The 19,861-nt window shown below is 48.7% G+C and overlaps 1 protein-coding gene across 1 annotated transcript; it reads right to left on the bottom strand.

Moving 5' to 3' along the window:
• Window positions 1-15,332: 15,332 nt before the first annotated feature.
• Ankrd33 (ankyrin repeat domain 33) lies at window positions 15,333-19,008 on the bottom strand. Its single transcript, XM_004650446.2, has 4 exons — window positions 18,844-19,008; window positions 18,489-18,618; window positions 18,183-18,323; window positions 15,333-16,024 (listed from the first exon to the last, which is right to left on the bottom strand). The coding sequence occupies exons 1-4, from the start codon at window positions 19,006-19,008 to the stop codon at window positions 15,333-15,335; spliced, it is 1,128 nt and encodes a 375-aa protein (XP_004650503.2).
• Between the last annotated feature and the right edge of the window lie 853 nt (window positions 19,009-19,861).

Below are 19,861 nucleotides of genomic sequence, written 5' to 3'. Positions count from 1 at the left end.
AATATATATATATATATATATATATCTTTAAATATTTATTTGAAAGCAGAAAGAGAAAGAGAGAGAAAGCATGCCAGCAGCATACAAACTCCAGATGCATGCTTCACCTTGTGCATCTGGCTTACATGGGTACTGGGGAATCAAACTTGGGTCCTTAGGCTTCACAGGTGAGTGCCTTAACTGCTAAGCCACCTCTCCAGCTCTCTTCTTCCTATTCTTAATATTCTTTAAAAATTATTTATTTATTTGAGAGAGAGAAAGAGGTAGAGAGAGAGAGAGAGAGAGAGAGGGAATGGGCATGCCAAGGCCTCTAGCCACTGCAAACAAACTCCATATGTCTGTGCCACCTTGTGCATCTGGCTTACGTGGCTCATGGGGAATTGAACCTCTGCCCTTAGGCTTCTCAGGCAAGTGCCTTAACCACTAGCCATCTCTCCTGCCCCCTTAATGATATTTGAAAAGAATTTTCACCTTGCACTAGGCTCCACACAATATGCAGCCACTTCTGCACCAGGGTGAGTGGGAAGAAAAGCAAGGCAGGGGGAAAGCAAGGAATGAGCTGGCTTTGCTCCTCTTACACCGCAAAGTGGAAGGTGTGCAGCTCACTAATAAATCTGACAAAACGTTACATATATATGTCATATATAGTACATATTATACATGTATGTGTGTGTATGTATATATAAAATGCCTAACAACCTGAGTTCAATTCTCCAGGACCCACATAAAGCCATATGCACAAAGTGGTTGCATACCTCTGGAGTTCATTTCCAAGGGCTAGAGGCCCTGGCACACTCATTCTCTCTGCTCTCTCCTTGCAAATAAATAAACTAAAAAAAACATGTGCAGAGTGGGAGGATGAGATTGGACAACACAGGAGTTTTTCTAGCTAGAAAGACAGAAACTCAGGGGCTGGAGAGACGGCTCAGCAGTTAACGGCCCAGGTTTGGTTCTCCAGTGCCCACATAACATAAAGCCAGATGTACAAAGTGGAATATGTGTTCCGAGTTTGTTTGCATTGGCAAGAGGCCCTGTTGTGCCCATTGTCTCTCTCTGTTAAATAAATTAATATCAAGGAAAGGCAGAAACCCGGCAGAACAGGATGGCTGATGCAGGAGAACTGGGGCTTTTCTTTAGGGAAGATGTGGAACAAGCATCTATAAATTTCATGTAACCATGTGTTGAACACAGGGGAGATTCCCAGGTGGTGGTCTGAACAGAACCTTCCTTCCTGGTGTCCGCAGGACAGAAAGCACCAGGGCATCTTGGCACAATAAGTAGCTGAGGGCCACAGGGCTGGGTTCCAAGCCTGGGCTCTTCCTCTGTCCCCTGGGCGATTTAGGCTAGAGGACCCCGAAGGCTCCTCCCACAGCCACCTGTGACATTCTTACCTGGTCTCAGGCTCTCTCGGTCACTCTAGCTTGGGTCAAAATGCACTTTTGCTGGGCCTAGGTTTTGGAAGGCAGGAAACGCCACTCCTTAGCTCCCCAGGAAAAGGCTGGCAGACACTGGTCATATTCCCAGACTTGGAGCCGCCAAGTCATCTTCCTCTTCCTCCAGCTCTTCCAGAGGACTGTCCATCCTCTACCCACCTTGAGCCCTAAGGGCCGCTCAACTCAGGGTGACTCAGCTCAGGGTGAAAGCTTTTGAGCAAAAGATGGCATATCAGGACCAGAGTATGGAGGTTAGAAGGTGCCCATGTGGTGCCACGGGGTAGAAGGGCACAAAGCCCTCTTGGGGAGCTAGCCTAGCGCGGTCTTCTCTCAGGCACAGCATGTGTACTGAGCTCTAAGAACCCCTCCCTGCTCACATGCTTTCAGAGCCCCAAACTCTTACCACCAAACTGAGCTGACTTTGGAGGAAGAGGCTCAGGAAAAGGAGCCCAGGCTAAAGCGGGGTGTGGTGGTCCACGCCTTTTCTTTTTTCTTTTCTTTTTTGAGGTAGGGTCTCACCGTAGTTCAGGCTGACTTGGAATTCACTATGTAGTCTCAGGGTGGCCTTGAGCTCACAGAAATCCTCCTACCTCTGCCTCCTGAGCGCTGAGATTAAAGGCATGAGCCACCACACCCTGTTTGCGCACCTTTAATCCCAGCACTCCTGAGGCAGAGGTAACAGGATCACTGTGTGTTCAAGGGTCAGCCCGTGCTAGACTGAGACCCAACCTTGAAAAACATAAAGAAAAAAAAAAAAAAAAAACTGGGCTGCAGAGATGGCTTAACAGTTAAGGCACTTGGCTGCAAAGCCAAAGGACCCAGGTTTGGGTCCCCTGGATCCACGTGAGCCAGATGCGCAAGGTTGACGCTTGCATCTGGAGCTCATTTACAGCAGGTGGAGGTCCTGGCATGTCCATTCTCTTTCTCTCTCACTCTTTCTATCTGCTTCCCTCTCTCAAATAAATAAAAATTTATACACACACACACACACACACACACACACAAAGAGCCCAAGCTAGAAGTTGGAACACCTGCACGTGAGCCTCAGTTTTCATACCTGTAGAAGGACGTGGATATCGCCTTCTCAATCCCATTCACAGATTGGCAGCAAGCTCGTGAGCAAGTCCTCCACCAGCTGCAAAACTCACACTCATGTTTGGTTTGTTTGGGGAGGGGGTAGAACACTGAGCAGTCAGCAGAGAGGGCTTCATGTCCTCACCCAGACAAGCACATGGCACAATAAATATATAACATCTGGAAAGAGAGTTATACTAAGAAATTTGGCATGGTGGCACAGGACTGTAATCCCAGCTCCCAACTCCTCAGGAGGCTGAAGCAGGAGAGATCACAAGTTCAAAGCCTACCTGGGAGCTGGAGTGGTGGCTCGGCAGTTAAAACGCTTGCCTACAAAGCCAAAGAACCCAGGTTCAATTCCTCAGTACCCACATAAACCAGATCACAAGGTGGGGCATGCATCATCTGGAGTTCGTTTGCAGTGGCTGGAGACCCTGATATGCCCATTCTCTCACCTGGGCTGTAGAGTGAGTTCAAGGCCAACCTGAGTAACTTAGTAAATCCTTATTTCAAAAGTTAAAAATGAGTTGGGCAGGGCGTGGTGGCATATGCCTTTAATCCCAGCACTCGGGAGGCAGAGGTAGGAGGATTGCCGTGAGTTCAAGGCCACCCTGAGACTACATAGTTAATTCCAGGTCAGCCTGGGTCAGAGTGAGACCCTACCTCGGAAAAAAAAAAAAAAAGTTGGGTATGGGGGCAGACACTTGTAATCCCAGCACTTGGGAGGTGTAGGCATGAGAATCAGGAGTTCAAGATCATCCTTGGCTACATAGTAAGTTTGAGACCAGCCTAAGCTACATCAGACCCTGTCAGAAATCCCCCTCCCTCAAAACTCCAAACAAGCAAAAAAAAAAAAAGTCTAAAAGGGTTTGCAATAGCACAGTGGTAGTTGCTGTCTACCATGCATGAGGTTCTAGTTTCAATCTCCAGTATATTTATTATATTATTATTGTCATTATTATCATTCAGGGCTATCTTGAGATCTTAAATCTTCAGGTTTCATGACCGTTAAGAGAGCTTCAGAATTTAGGTCCTTAGGATATCCTTCCTCTAATTAATTTTTTATTTTTATTTATTTATTTGTTTGTTTTTCAAGATAGGGTCTCACTCTAGCCCAGGCTGGCCTGAAACTCACTATGTAGCCTCAGAGTGGCCTTGAACTCACGGCGATCGTCCTACCTCTGCCTCACCAGTGCTGGGACTAAAGGCATGCGCCACCACTTCTGGTTTTTATTTATTTAGCCTTCCTCTCATTATTGATTATTACCATTTTGTCAATTTAAATATGTCAAATCGCTCCAATGCTATTAGTACCAGACAAGTCTGCTACTTTGCTAATTTAGGGCACTGGCACCCAGCCCTTTCCCTGGGATTACAGTTTGCAAGGAGTGAAGGCATATCACTCTACTGGAGGGAACCACTTCACTACTTGGGGTGGTCCCTGCCCGTCCCCGTCCCAGTGCCCGTCCCCATGCCCACCGTGCATGCCTTCAGGGACTTGCTGAGAGTCTGGGATGACCCAGTGCTTCATAGAAGCATCTAGACTTTTCCTCCCTCTAATGAAAAGCTGGGCCTGAGCTTGGGTGTGGGAGGGCAGAGCTGACTAGCAAGGGCCTGAGGAGGTGGTATGGGGGAACCCTTGCTGCCTGAGGAGTGCTTAAAGGGTTATCCCCCATGGTAAGGGCTCAGTGTTGGGAAAGGAGAGGGTCCTTGAGACTTGAGCGTAGGCAGTGGCCCCTGGCAGAGAGAGAGGGAGATTGTTTGAAAGGGGGCCCCCAAAAGGCTCAGCGAGGCCAGAGGCCAGCGGGATTTCCTCCAGCTCCAGCCACTCCAGTGGGTGGGACCGGATTGCTCATGCTGGACACAGGAATCTGCCTTTGTTTCCAGCTGGAGGGGAAATGCCATGAATGCTGCCCCACTCCGGCCCCTCCGGCACCCGTGCCCCGGCTCTGCCTCTCCCAGGGACTGAGGGCTCCCAAACCCCCAGGCCCGTGCCCATCGGGCCCCCGCCCGCCCGGCTCAGGGAACTGGCACATTTGTCGGGAGTGGGGGTGCGGGGGTGCGATCCGAGGCCGGTCTCAAGTAAACAAGCTGGAAAAAGGAGTTTGCCTCCGACTTGCTCACTTCTCTCCTTCGCGGAGCAACGGTCTGTAGGTCCAACCGCACGGGCAGTGTAGGGGAGCTGGGGGCGCAGGGCTGGGAGGGAATGAGGGTCTTCGCCTTGACCCTCGCTCAGGCAGGGCACTGACGTGTCCGTGTGGGTGAGGGTGGGCTGTCGTACTGTCACATGTGGTTCCCCTGTGTGAGCCAGGGAGCCCGCGCTCCCTGTGGGTCCAAGCTGATGGGGTGCCAACATATGGCATTGCCTGTGTGACTGTCGCCAAAGTTTCTGGAGCAGATGTTGGCAGGGCCAGGGGATATGGAGGCAAGGAGAAACTTCACCCCCGAATCCTTCCCTTAAGAGTCAGAATCTTGTCGGGCTGGAGAGATGGCTTAGCGGTTAAGGCCTTTGCCTGCAAAGCCAAAGGACGTAGGTTCAATTCCCCAGGACCCAAGTAAGCCAGCACAAGGGGGCGCATGCATCTGGAGTTCATTTGCAGTGGCTGGAAGCACTGGTGCACCCATTCTCTTCCTCCTTCTCTCTCTAATAAATAAATAAAAATAAAGCTTTAAAAAACAAACAAGCTGGGCGTGGTCCCAGCACTTGGGAGTCAGAGGCAGGGTCACCCTGAGACTATATAGTGAATTCTAGGTCAGCCTGGGCTACAGTGAGACTCTACCTCAAAAAACCAAGTAACAAACAAATAAATGAATCAGTATTTTCCTTCACAGTGAAAACCCTGGCCCTTCTGCGAGAAAGAGAGGCCAGAGCCTGAGCCCTGGCCAGATGGGTTCCACAGGCGGCAACTGAGGTCTGCCAGGAGAAAGGTTGGGAGAGGGCAGGAGAGCCCAGGGACCCCAGAGGGGAAAGGAGACACCCTCAGTAGGTGCTGGGTGTGAGGAAGATACATGAGTGTTTTCAGCCTTGACTGCTACAGAGGGGGATTCCTGTCCAGGTTCCCTAGTATGGGCCTCAGGGACACAGACCACTGTGTCCCACCTATTCTCTTTTCTTTTTTTTAAAGATTTTTTATTTTATTGTTCATTTTTATTTATTTATTTAAGAGTGACAGAGAAGGCCGGGCGTGGTGGCACATGCCTTTAATCCCAGCACTCAGGAGGCAGAGGCAGGAGGATCGCTGTGAGTTCGAGGCCACCCTGAGACTACAGAGTGAATTCCAGGTCAGCCTGGGATACAGTGAGACCCTACCTCAGAAAACAAAAACAAAAAATAAATAAATAAATAAAAGAGAGAGAGAGAGACAGAGAGAGAGAAAGAGGCAGGCAGATAGAGAGAATGGGTGTGCCAGGGCCTCCAGCCACTGCAAACGAACTCCAGACACATTTGCCCCCTTGTGCATCTGGCTAATGTGGGTCCTGGGGAGTTGAGCCCTGAGCCTGGGTCCTTAGGCTTCACAGGCAAGCACTTAACGGCTAAGCCATCTCGCCAGCCCTCTCTTTTACTTTGATGTCATGATCTTTTACCTCCTCTTATGATGGTCTTGTGTGGGTAGTGTCAAGCACTGTGAGGTCATGGATATCCAGACCATTTTATGTCTAGAGGGAGCACGTTGTAAGGAGTCCTACCCTTCCTTCGGCTCTTATATTCTTCCTGTCAGCTCTTCTGCAATGGACCCTGAGCCTTGGAAGGTGTGATTGAGATATTTCAGTGCTGAGCAATTCTCTGTCACTTCTTCTCAGCACCATGATGCCTTCTGAGTCATCCCTAGGTCACCTCCATCTGAAAAGAGAAGATTCTCTAACCAAAAGTGATTAATATATGGGGTAGGGATGATTAGATATGTCAGAGCTGATCTGTGTGTCTACATTTAGGGGCCGTCACCATAACATGCTAGCATCCTAAGGGAGGCCATGGCGTTCCAAGGACATGTCTGCTGGCAGATGTCTGCAGAGTGGGTTATATTTCCTCACCCACCGCTGCTGGGGCAGGTGATAGCAGACAGCTGCGTGCCTCCCAGGCTGCACCTGCTCCAGGTGACGCTAAGAGCTTCAGGCCCTGGGAAGTAATTGCTATATGTAATGCCCATTAGATATTACCCAGTGGTTAAGGCACTTGCCTGTGGAGCCCAAGGACCTGAGTTCCATTCCCCAGTACCCACATAAAGTCGTATGCACAAGGTGGCGCATGTGTCTGGAGTTTGTTTGCAGTGGCTGGAGGCCCTGGCACATCCATTCTCATTCTCTTTCTCTCTCTCTAATCAATAAAATATTTTTAAAAAAAAGAAGAAGAGCCAGGTATGGCGGCGCACACCGTTAATCTCAGTGCTTGGGAGGCAGAGGGAGGAGGATCGCCATGAGTTCGAGGGCACCCTGACACTACAGAGTGAACTCCAGGTCAGCCTGGGCTAGAGTGAGACCCTACCTTGAAAAGCCGAAAAATAAAGTAAGAGGATGTGGCTGGAGGAGAGGCAGGGCCAGGCCGGCACTCGGGTCTGCCAGTTCCACACAGGCAGGCTCGGGCGTTGTGCGTTTCTCAGCTTCTGGGACCGGGAACGGGACCGTGTAGGTGCATCAGGGACTGGGCTGAGGCTGGGGGCCTGGGTGTCAGGGGAGAGGCGGGCTTTGGGAGGCATAGGCAGAATAAGGCCTCAAGGCTTCCCTCCCCTCTGCTTAGCCTGCAGGGCTTTAGGGAGCAGGAGGAAGGCTGCTGCCAGGAGCTGTCAGAGAGGTGGAGTGAAACTGTGTGGTCTGAAGAGGGACTGCTGGGCGAAGGCCTGGCACTCCAGCTGCCCTGGAGATGGCCAGGGACTGGAGATGTGGGTCAGAGTAGGAAGCCAGGACAGAGGGGGTCCTGCAGATGCAAGGATCACTCTTGAGCAGGTGTGTGTGCAGGGGCAGGCCATGCGTTTGAGGCCACTCTGAGGCTGCATAGTGAATTCCAGGTCATTCTAGGCCAGAGCCAGACTTTACCTCAAAGAAACAAAACAAAAGAGCTAGGCGTGGTGGCACAATCACAACAATTGGGAGGCAGAGGTAGGAGGATCATGAGTTCGAGGCCACCCTGAGACTCCATAGTGCATTTCAGGTCAGCCTGGACCACAATGAGACCTTATATTAAAAAACAAAACAACAACCAAAAAAAAAGCCGGGCCTTAGCCGGGCGTGGTGGCGCACGCCTTTAATCCCAGCACTTGGGAGGCAGAGGTAGGAGGATCGCTGTGAGTTCAAGGCCACCCTGAGACTATAGAGTGAATTCCAGGTCAGCCTGGGCTAGAGCAAAACCCTATCTCAAAAAAACAAACAGACAAACAAAAGAATCAGAAAAGACATTCTGTAGGTTGGCTCTTTGCTGTATTCACAGTGTCCTTTGCTGTACAGAAGTTTTGTAATTTCATGAGGTCCCAGAGGTTGATCTGTTGTCTTATTTCCTGAGCAACTGGGGTTGTATTCAGAAAGTCTTTGCCAAGACCAATATGTTGAAGGGTTTCCCCTATTTTTTCCTCTAGCAGTTTCAGAGTTTCAGGCCTGATATTAAGGTCTTTGATCCATTTGGACTTAATTCTTGTGCATGGAGAGAGAGAAGGATCTATTTTCATCCTTCTACAGATACATACCCAGTTTTCCCAGCACCATTTGCTGAAGAGGCTGTCTTTTCTCCAGTGAGTAGTTTTGGCATTTTTGTTGAAGATCAGGTGGCTATAGCTGCCTGGACTTACATCTGGGTCCTCTATTCTGTTCCACTGATCTACATGTCTGCTTTTGTGCCAGTACCATGCTGTTTTTGTTACTATGGCTCTGTAATATAGGTTAAATCAGGTATGGTGATCGGTCTTATTTTTGTTGCTCAAAATTGTTTTAGATATTTAGATATTTGAGGTTTTTGGTGTTTCCACATGAATTTTTGTGTTGTTTTTTTCTGTTTCCATTCCAAGAATGCCATTAGAATTTTGATGGGGATTGCATTAAATATATAGATTGTTTTTGGTAAGATTGCCTTTTTCACAATATTGATTCTTCCAACCCAAGAACAAGGGATGTCTTTTGATTTACTAGTGTGTTCTGCAATTTCTTACTTGAGTGTTTTCAAGTTTTCATTGTAGAGATCCTTGGTTAGGTTTATTCCAAGGTACTTACTTACTTACTTACTTAATTTTTTTAGTTTTGCAAGGTAAAGTCTCACTCTAGCTCAGGCTGACCTGGAATTCACTATGTAGTCTCAGAGTGGCCTCAAACTCACAGCAATCCTCCTACCTCTGCCTCCCAAGTGATGGGATTAAAGGCGTGCGCCATCACACCCAGCTACATCATCATCATTATTATTATTGTTGTTGTTGTTGATGCAATTGTGAATGGGAGTGATTCTCTGATTTCAACCTCTGTGTGTTTGCTGTTAGCATATAGGAAGACTACTGATTTCTGTGTGTTTATTTTGTATCCTGCTATATGGCTATAAGTATTTATCAGCTATAAAAGTTGCTGGTAGAGTCTTTAGGGTCCTTTATGTATGGAATCATATCATCTGCAAACAATGATAACTTGATCTCTTCCTTTCCAATTTGTATCCCTTTTATGTGTGCCTTTTGCCTTATTATTATGGCTAAGACTTCCAGTACTATATTAAATAAAAGTGGGGCAGTGGACACCCTTATTTTGTTCCTGATTTTAGTGGAAAAACATCAAGTTTTTCTCCATTTAGTATTATGTTGGCAATAGGTTTGCCATAAATAGTCTATGTAGGACTTTTATCATGAAGAGATGTTGGATTTGTCAATTTTTTTTTCTACATTTAATGAGACAATCATTTGATTTTTGTCCTTCAGTCCATTTATATAATGTATTACATTTATCAATTTGCATATGTTAAACCATCCCTACATCCCTGGGATAAAGCCTACTTGGTCTGGGTGAATATCTTTCTGATATATTCTTGTATTCTGTTTGCCAATATTTTGTTGAGAATTTTTGCATCTATGTTCATGAGGAAGATTGGTCTGTAACTTTCTTTTTTTGTTCTATCTTTGCCTGGTTTTGGTATCAGGGTGATGCTGACTTCGTAGGAGTTTGGTAGGATTTCTTCCTTTTCCATTTTATGGAAAAGTTTGAGAAGCAATGGTGTTAGTTCTTCCATGAAGATCTGGTAAAATTCACCAGTGGATCCATCTGGGCCAGGATGTTTTTTAGTTGGGAGTTTTTTGGTTTTTTTTTTTTTTTTTTAATTAATTTGTTTTTTTAAATTTTTTCAAGGTAGGGTTTCACTCTAGTCCAAGCTGACCTGGAATTCACTATGTAGTCTCAGGGTGGCCTCAAACTCACAGTAATCCTCCTACCTCTGCCTCCAGAGTGCTGGGATTAAAGGCGTGTGCCACCATGCCCTGCTCTTGTATTAACTAGTATTTGTGTATGGTTTGTTTTTTCCAGGTCCTTATATAAGTGCTTTTCTTTCTCTTCAGCATGGAGGATCCTTTCAACTATTTTCTGTAGAGCAGGTTTTGTCTTCAAATATTCCTTTAGCTTGTTTTGGTTGTGGAATGTCCTTATTTCTCCATCTATTTGAATGGATAGCCTTGAAGGATAAAGTAACCTTGATTGACAGTTGTTATCCTTCAGAACTTGGAATACATCACTCCATGCCCTTCTGGCTTTTAAAGTCTGTGTTGAGTAATCTGCTATAATCCTAATGGACTTGCCTTTGTATGTCATTTGATTTTTCTCTCTAACTGTGTTCAGTATATTTTCTTTGGTTTGCATGTTTGGTAATTTAATTATAATATGGCAAGGAGAAGTTCTTTCCAGGTTTTGTCTGGTTGGTGTTTAAAAGCTTCCTGTATCTGCATTGGTATCTCTTTCCCAATTTTGTGGAAGTTTTCTTCTATGATTTTGTTGAGAACGCCTTCTATGCTTTTGGAGTGAAATTATTCTCCCTCTACTATACCCTGAATTCTTTTGTTTTGGTCTGGTTTTTTTTTCAAGATACGGTTTCATTCTAGCTCAGGCTGACCTGGCAGTGGGGGAGGGAAGGCTGTGGATGGAGGCTGAAGTTCTCACACTGGTCCTCATTATCCTCTACCTCACAAGCCGCTTCGCTGGTCCCTGCCATCCTCCTTCACATTTCTTGAGTTTGTGAGGAGGCTGGTGTGAGTGGCAAATCCCCTCACCTGGCTTTTCCTACTGCTCAGACTGAACCTGATGGCTTATACTTACAGACCATAGACCATGATAATTCCCTCCCCTGCGCCACTTTCCCCTTCACAAATCCACTCTCCATCATATCCCCTCCCTCTTTCCATTAGTCTCTCTTTTATTTTCATGTTGTCATCTTTTCCTCCTATTATGAGGGTCTTGTGAAGGTACTGCTAGGCACTGCGAGGCCATGGATACCAAGGCGAGTTTCTGTCTGGACAATTTCATTGTAAGCTGTCTTACCTTTCTTTGACTCTTATATTCTTTTTTTTTTTTTTCAAGGCGGGGTCTCACCCTAGCCCAGGCTGATCTAGAATTCACCATGTAGTCTCAGGGTGGCCTCAAACTCACAGCAATCCTACCTCTGCCTCCCGAGTGCTGGGATTAAAGGCGTGCACTACCACGCCCAGCTGGCTCTTACATTCTTTCTGCCACCTCTTCTCCAATGAAACCTGAGCCTTGGAAGGTGTGATAGAGATGTTTCAGTGCTGAACACTCCTCTGTCACTTCTCAGCACCATGGTGCCTTTTGGGTTATCTCAGTGGTCACCATCATATGAAAAAAGAAGCATCTCTAACCAAAAGTGAAGAGTAGCATTTATATATATATATATAATATAATATAATAAATATTATATATATACATGTATATATATATATATGTATATATGTATGTATGTATGTTAGGTAAGGTGCTTACAGAGAAGTTTTGTGGGCATAATACATGCATTTAGCCAGACAAGAGCAGGTGTTACACTCCTAAGGCTCATGTCCTCCCCACTATAGGCTTTAGATTAGGTTTTCAGTACCAGGCATGTATTCCCTCCCATGGAGCGGGCCTCCAGTCCAATTAGAGAGCAGTTGGTTTCCCCCATAACAGATGTGCCACTATTGCACTTTTTCCATATTTTGGCATGGTTGACCAAATTTGAGACTTGCAGTGTCCACTGTTTTTACCACTGATGACTTCTGTCTCCCATAGGGCTATATGCAATGCAGCTTTTTCCAGCTTTCTATCAGCTGATCCACAGGGAGGAGGTTTTCACCTTAGTCCCGGTTTGATTTCTCTGACCTTGCAGCCCAACTATGTGGAGTCTTCAACAATAGGGTCTTATCATCTATTTCTGGTGGAAAACCAACAGCCTTGGCAATAGCCTGCAATGTTTTGGGGGCATCAAGGACCTCCCTGACCAATAAGTCACTGGAAGGTATCCCGTCCTGGCACTGAAAATTTTCTAATAACAGTGTATGGCTTTGGGGTGTGCCATTGTCCAAAAAAGTAAGTTTTCATATCAGCCTTTTTTTTTTTTTCTTTTCTTTTTGGTTTTTCGAGGTAGGATTTCACTCCAGTCCAGGCTGACCTGGAATTCACTATCATCTCAGGCTGGCCTCATGGTGATCCTCCTACCTTTGCCTCCCGAGTGCTGGGATTAAAGGGGTGCACCACCACACCTGACTCCAGCGTCTCATTTTTAATCTCTGCTAGTTTCTATCTGTGGGACCAGGGCAATTCCTAACCCTCTGTTCCTCAAAGCTGGAATCCTCAGGACTACTGGGAGGATGAAATGTATTCATATAGACAGTAAGCGCTGTCTATGTAGTTGCTGTAATTATTTGAAATCTCTGCAGTTCTGCAACAAATATGTTGAAACATATATCTGAAACTTGCAAATAAAGCCCCCTGAAAACTAAGTGCTCCTTCAAAGATTTCAGGCCATTGGCTAATAATCCCATCTATTGGTCATCTAGGGAAAGGTCACTTCACTTGACATACTATTTGCTGCCCTCCCACACCCAGCACATGCGTGTGCACATGTGTGTGTATGTGTGCTGGCCAGAGATTGATGTTGGGCATCTCTTCCTTCATTGCTTTCCACTGTACTCTTCGAGGCAGGGTCTCTCACTGGTCTGGACCTCACCAATTCGGCTAGACTATCTGGCCAGAAAACCCTTGGAATCCTACTGTCTCTAATTCCCCAGTGCTGGGATTACAGGTGTGAGCCCAGACTTTTTTTTTTTTTTAATTTCTTTTTAGAGAGAGGGGGAAAGAAAAAGAGAGAGAGAGAAGCCAGGCGTGGTGGCACATGCCTTTAATCCCAGCACTTGGGAGGCAGAGGTAGGGGAGGATTGTTGTTGAGTTCGAGGCTACCCTGAGACTGCAGAGTGAATTCCAGGTCAGCCTAGGCTAGAGCAATACCCTACCTTGAAAGAGAGGGAGAGCGAGAGAATGGGCGCCCAGAGCCTCAGCCACTGCAAACAAACTCCAGAAGCATGCGCCCCCTTGTGGCACATGTGCAACATTGTGAGCTTGTGTTATGCATCTGGCTACATGGGACCTGGAGATTCGAACATGAGTTCTTAGGCTTCTCTGACAAGCACCTTAACCACTAAGCAATCTCTCCACCCTGACCCCATCTTTTTTTTTTTTTTTTTTTTTTTGGTTTTTTGAGGTAGGGTCTCACTCTGGTCCAGGCTGACCTGGAATAAACTATGTAGTCTCAGAGTGGCCTTGAACTCACAGAAGTCCTCCTACCTTTGCCTCCCGAGTGCTGGGATAAAAGGTGTGCGCCACCACGCCCGGCTATGAACCCATCTTTTATAAAGGTGCTGGGGATCCAAACTCATGTCCTCATGCTTGTGTGGCAGGTGCTTTACTGACTGATCCATCTTCCTAGCCTCTGCCCAGCCCACCCCTCCTGTCTCTCGACTTGCTAAGACAGGATGGTTTTGCATTGCCCAGACTGCCTTAAAACTCATGGCTCAAGGGATCCTCTGGCTTTAGCATGTGCCCAAGTCACTTGGATTATAGGTACATACTATGTCCAGCCAACATACTAATTACTACTCTTCATTAGGACCCAGAGTCTATAAAGTAAGGGGCCAAGCTGTGGAAGACTGACAAATAGCAAATTGTTTTTGTTTGGCAGAAATGAAAATACTGGCCTTATTGCCAGGTGGGGAATTCATTTTCTTCTATCGAACTTTGCAATCTTCTTCAAGCATTCTTTTTCTATTAACTGTCAATAGTCACCTTTCATCTCTTCCTTTGATCAGCCCTGTTGGTTCACTCATTAAGCAGTTAAATAAGTCTTGGCACACAATATGTTTGTATTCATTACTTTTCTCCTTGCTTTGACAAAATACCTGGCCAGAGCAACCTGGGGAGGAAGGGCTTATTTTAGCTCATAGTCTGGGGGGGCAGGTGTGGCGAGGGGAGCTCTAGTTGTGGCAGCAGGAGAGGCCTCTGGTCACATTTCACCTTCATGGGAAGCAGATAAATGCTGGTACTCAGCCCATTCCCCCCCACTTTTTTTTTTCAAGGTAGGGTCTCACTCTGGCCCAGGCTGACCTGGAATTCACTATGGAGTCTCAGGGTGGCCTCAAACTCTCGGTGATCCTCCTACCTTTGCCTCCCAAGTGCTAGGATTAAAGGCATGTGCCACCATCCCTGGCTCTCATTTCTCTCTCTCTCTCACTCTCTCTCTCTCTCTTTCTGAGAGAGAGAATGGGTGCACCAGGGTCTTAGCCGCTGCAATCGAACTCAGATGCATGCGCCCCCTTGTGTGCATGTGCGATATTGCATGTTTGCATCACTACGTGTCTACATGGGACCTGGAGGTTCAAACATTAGTTCTTAAGACTTTGCAGGTAAGTGCCTTCACAGCTAAGCAATCTCTCCAACCCTCATTTCTCCTTTTTATGCAGTCATGTTTTAGCCATGGGGTATGCTGTCCACGGTCAGGATGAGTCTTCCCTCCTCAGTTAAGCCCACCTGGAAATACCCTAAAAGACACGTCCAGACACATCCAGAGGTATGTTTACTAGGCTGAGTCTAAACTGTGCCAAGTTGAATATTAACCATCTCAGTCATGTTGATTTTGGAGAATTTTTTACTCTGACACATAGTAACACAACACACATGCTTTTCTACCTTTAGTTACTTTCACAATGTCTGTTGAAGATAACTCTCTCTCTCTTTCTCTCTTTTTTTTAAAAGTAGGGTCTCACTCTAGCCCAGGCTGACCTGGAATTCACTATGTAGTCTCAGGGTGGGCCCTAACTCATGTCGCTCCTCCTACCTCTGCCTCCTGAGTGCTGGGATTAAAGGTGTGCGCCACCACGCCCCTGCTTAAGATAACTTTCTTATCACAGTAGTTTCCTTACTCTTGGTTAATAGTGCACTCTATAGAACACGGCGGTAGGCATATAGTAATTACCCTCTAATCAGTTTAGCCAATCCTAGTGACGGATGCTTGGGTTAGTTCCACTCTTTTTTTTTTTTTTTTTTTTTTTTGAGGTAGGGTCTCACTCTGGCCAGGTTGACCTGGCATTCACCCTATAGTCTCAAGGTGGGCTCAAATTCAACTACAAAATCAAGGCAATTCTCCTACCTCTGTCTCCCCAGTGCTGGGATTAAAGGTGTGCACCAGCACACCAGCAATTCCATTCTTAGTTTTGCAAACAATGCTGCAATGAACAACCCTGTGTATAGCTTGGAAGCAGATTCAGGCTTAGTTTGTTGGGAAGGTGGGAGAGGATGTGGACAGCAAAGGACTTCTGGACCCATCCTCCCCTGGTCCTGTGCCTACCTGCCCCCCTCCTCCTCTTGACTCTTCCTCTCCATCTTGATCTTCTGGTATCTCCAGAGAGGAAGGGCCAGAGTTTGACATCCTGTAGGCCTAGGAATCAGCTTGCACTGTCTAGGGCAAGAGGGGGCCTTGGAGAGGAGGATCTTGGGGACTTGGGACCTGTTACTGTTACTGTCCCTAGACTGTAGCCACTGAGGAAGCATGCTCTGAGGGCTCTGGTAGGGTACAAAGGCCTGGGGATCAGGAGTTGTCTGAGGAGGCTGGGGTGCCAGGGGAGGGGGCGGGGCAGTCCCCAGCAGCTCTGGCACAGACTTGCCTCGGGTGCCCAGCACAGGTGGGCAGTCAGGGCACAGTGTGTGACAGGCAGTGGTGAGGAAGGGACTGGCCAAGCCAGTAGTGACAGTCACAAAGTGGTCCAGGACGCCCCCCTCCTGAGGAAACTGGCCAAAGGAGAAGCTCAGGGTGGTCTGCAGCCTTTCTAGGAGGGATGGGGCAGGCTGGGCCTGCGATTGGGCCACAAGCTGGGCCAAGGCAGGCCACTCAGGCTGGTAGTGCTGGCTCAGCTGCTCAGCCCGGGGCCTCCGCAGCAGCTGCCGGATCCTCCGCACCGTGTTGAAGCTGTCGGTCAGCACAGCCCACTCCAGGGCTGTCTTGCCCCGGACAGGATCCACGGCGCTCAGGTCAGCACCTGTGAATGGGATCGAGGTGGTGAGCGGTGGTCAGTGAGCAGTGGACTGGTTTAGGTTAGATTTAAAACATCTCTCAGACTGGGAGCTGCATTCTGTAGCTGCATGTGCAGGACAGGAGGTGGATAAAGTCAGAAAAGGGGAGAGCTCTGGGCTGAAGAGTTGGCTTAGCGGTTAAGGTGCTTGCCTGCAAAACCTAAGGACCCAGGTTCAATTCCCCAGTACCCATGTAAGCCAGATGCACAAGGTGGTGCATGCATCTGGAGTTTGCAGTGACTAGAGGCTCTGGTGTGCTCATTCTCTCTTTGTCTCTATCTATCTATCTATCTATCTATCTATCTATCTATCTATCTATGTGTGTATCTGCCTCTCTCTCTCTCTCTCAAATAGATAAATAAAAGTCCTTTTTTATTTTTTTGTTTATTTTTATGTATTTATTTGATAGCAACAGACAGAGAGAGAAAGAGGCAGAGAGAGAGAGAGAGAATGGGCACGCCAGGGTCTCCAGCCACTGCAAATGAACTCCAGATGCGTGCGCCCCCTTGTGCATCTGGCTAACATGGGTCCTGGGGAATCGAGCCTCGAACCAGGGTCCTTAGGCTTCACAGGCAAGTGCTTAACCACTAAGCCATCTCTCCAGCCCTAAAAGTCTTTTTTAAAGAAAAGAAGCCAGGGGCGTGGTGGCATATGCCTTTAATCCCAGCACTCAGGAGACAGAGGTAGGAGGATCACTGTGAGTTCGAGGACACCCTGAGACTTCATAGTAAATTTCAAGTCAGCCTGAGCTAGAGTGAGACCCTACCTGGAAAAAACAAAAAAACAAAAAAAACAAACAAACAAACAAAAAAAGAGCTGGAGAGATGGCTTCATGGTTAAGGCACTTGCCTGCAAAGCCAAAGGACCCAGGTTCAACTCCCCAGGACCCACGTAAGCTAGTTGCACAAGGTGGCGCATCTGTCTGGAGTTTGTTGGCAGTGTCTGGAAGGCCCTGACATGCCCATTCTCTCTATCTGCCTCTTTCTCTGCTTCTCTCTCTCCATCTCAACTTAATAAATAAAAAGTATTAAAAAGAAAAGGAAAAGGGAGAGCTCCAAGAGCTGATGGGGTCTCCAACCACAGCATAGGGCCACCTGAGCAGTGGAGGGGTGCTCCTGTAGTCCAGGACTGGTGGAGGCTGCAGCTGTACCCTTCTCCCCCTTTGCCATCATACCCTTCTATCCTGATGCCAGAGAAGAGCAGTCTCTGAGACAAAGGGAGGGCCATGGGGCACCTTTTCTTCTTCCCCCAAATTCAGTGGGGTCAGCAAGGGAAAAGCTCGAGTCTGGGGTCTCCCAGGAGACCCCACCCTCCACAGTGTGAGCCTCCATCAAGGGATCCCAGTGTCAACTATACAGAAATCACTGCCTGAGAGCTGAGTCCGTCCCACTGCTGCCAGGGATGGCACCTCTCCTGGGTACTGTCACTGCTTTCTCACCCAAGTCTGTCTTCAAATTCCAGCCCCCCCCTTTAAAAAAATTAATTCATTTTTATTTGAGACAGAGAGAGAGGGGGAGAGAGAGCGAGATTGAGAATGGGCACACCAGGTCCTCTAACCACTGCAAACAAACTCCAGACACATGTGCCACCTTGTGCATCTGGCTTACGGGCGACATGGAGAATTGAACCGGAGTCCTTAGGTTTTGCAGGCAAGCACCCTAACCGTTAAGCCATCTCTCTATCCCCCTCCTTTTAAAAAATATTTTAATATTTTATTATTATATATTTGACAGAGAAAGAGGGACGGAGGGAAAGAGAGAGAGCGAGAATGGGCGCACTAGGGCCTCCAGCCACTGCAGAAGAACTCCAGACGCATGCGCCCCCTTGTGCATCTGGCTAACGTGAGTCCTGGGGTATCGAACCTGGGTCCTTTGGCTTTGCAGGCCAAAGCTTTAACCGCTAAGCCATGCCTCAAGCACCCCCTCCCATTTTATTTTATTTTTTGGTGTGTGTTTTCCATTTTGTGGCTGCTCTAAGTTACTCTCCCAAGCTTTTTGCGACAACCACTGTACCCAAAGATTTGGTGACGGTGGGAGGCCCGTCCTCTCTGCCGCTGCAGATTAAAGCCCGGTGGGGCGCTGGGCAGAGGGACCAGCGGCCCCACCCGCGGCCGGGCCCACGCACCTGCCATGAGAAGGGCGGCCACGCACTCGGAGCGGTCCAGCACCGCAGCCTTCATGAGCGCCGTGAGCCCCCCGCGGTCCCGGCGGTCCAGGTCCAGGCCCGCGAAGTAGTTGATCAGGAGGCTCACCAGAGGCGTGTGACCTGCAGAGACCGTCAGCCGAGCTCGGCTTCCCAGGCGAAGAAAAGGTGATCCAGCCTCAGAACCCCGCCCCCCAGCCCCCCACCACCACCACCCCAGCCTTGGCAGAGGTTCGGGGTTGCGGCCCTGATGGCCAGGGCTAGGGGTGGGGGTCAGCAGCCTCGCACCTGCTTGCGCAGCCAGCATGAGGGCCGTGTTCCCGTCTTTGTCCTGCTGGTTCACATCCAGGAAAGGACAACGGCTGAGCAGAGCCACAATACTCCCGAAACCGTGGTAGCAAGCGACCATGAGGCCTGTCTGGGGTTTAGGGCGCCTTCGATCCCCGTTTTCCTCCCTCGGGGACTCCTTTGCCTTCTAGAACCACAGCTCCCCAGAGCTTGTCCCCACCCCTGTGAAGGCTGCCCACATCCCTCCAGAAAGTGGGGACTGACCCTCAAACTATCTCCAGGCCAAGTTGGGGTAGGAGTACAAACCTGTCCCTCCCCTCCCCGAGCTGCCCAGGCAAAACCTGGGCCCCCTCACCCTTCCATTGCTGTCCACTTGGGTGGCCTCCTCCGGAGAGACCCCACCATCCAGCCTGGCTTGGAGCTGGGCAGGGTCATTGTGGACACAGGCCCAGTACAGGCCTCCCAGCCTGCAGGCTGGGGCAGGGGTCTCGTCACTGGGAGGAGACAGTGACTCCGACATGTCCGTCCCTCTCCGCTCCAAGGCGATGGTGGCTCTTCTGCTTTCAGTCTGAGGCCAGAGGCCAATCCCTCCTCATCTGACAGGAGGCTAGGACAGGATGCAGAGGGAGGGGGAGGGGGTGTCTCTCTGGATCCCGAGCAGCAGTCCCAGGGGTTTCATCCCCACCCTGTGGACACCCTCAATGCAGGCAGGTGTTTCGCCCATGCCCAGGTGGAGGACAGGCAACAGGCTGTACAGTTCACTATAAGCCAGGACTCCAGGGAGGCTCACAACAGAGATTGTCATTTTGCCCCCTTCCCATTTTACCTGAAGTTCCAGGGTCTCCAAGAGGCTGTGATGGCAGGGGCCCAGAGCACCCCACATCTTGAAGAGCACACTTGCCCTGTGTGGGGTGGCCAAGGGACTACCTTTGTCCAGGAAAGCAGGCAGGTAACAGATGGCTGGACTTGCCGAAAGAACTGCCAGCAGCCCCCGGGGCTAAGCTGGGTCAAGCGGGTTAGGAAGGGATTGGGGGCCGAGAGGGGCAGGTGTTCTGTCTGCGGCGGCTCACGACCGGCCCAGCGCCGGAGACAGCCCCTCCCTGCCCCGAGATGAGTAGAACCACCCTGAGCACATCTTCCCCTCCTTCAGCCTTCATGGGAAGCCAGCTGCTCTCAGAAACAGGGCCTTCTGGAGCTGGAGGGATGGCTTAGCCGTTAAGGCGTCTGCCTACAAAACCAAAGGATCCCAGTTCAATTCCTCAGCACCCACATAAGCCCGATGCAGTATGTCTGGAGTTCATTTGCAGTGTCTGGAGGCCCTGGTATACTCTCTCTCTCTCTCTGTCTCTCTTCTCTCTGCCTCTTTCTCTTTC

This window comes from Jaculus jaculus, chromosome 6 (genome assembly GCF_020740685.1).
Source record: "Jaculus jaculus isolate mJacJac1 chromosome 6, mJacJac1.mat.Y.cur, whole genome shotgun sequence".
Taxonomy (NCBI): domain Eukaryota; kingdom Metazoa; phylum Chordata; class Mammalia; order Rodentia; family Dipodidae; genus Jaculus; species Jaculus jaculus.
The sequence above is the reverse complement of the archived record's forward strand: the minus strand, read 5'-3'. Positions and strand labels throughout refer to the sequence as shown.

Excerpts from the sequence above, each read along its gene's own strand:
- Ankrd33 (XM_004650446.2), bottom strand. The coding sequence starts at position 19,008 with ATGTCGGAGTCACTGTCTCCTCCCAGTGACGAGACCCCTGCCCCAGCC. Across the intron at positions 18,324-18,488 it reads CATGCTGGCTGCGCAAGCAG|GTCACACGCCTCTGGTGAGC; the intron begins GTGCGAGGCTGC and ends CGGTCTCTGCAG. Across the intron at positions 16,025-18,182 it reads GGCCGCCCTTCTCATGGCAG|GTGCTGACCTGAGCGCCGTG; the intron begins GTGCGTGGGCCC and ends TCCCATTCACAG.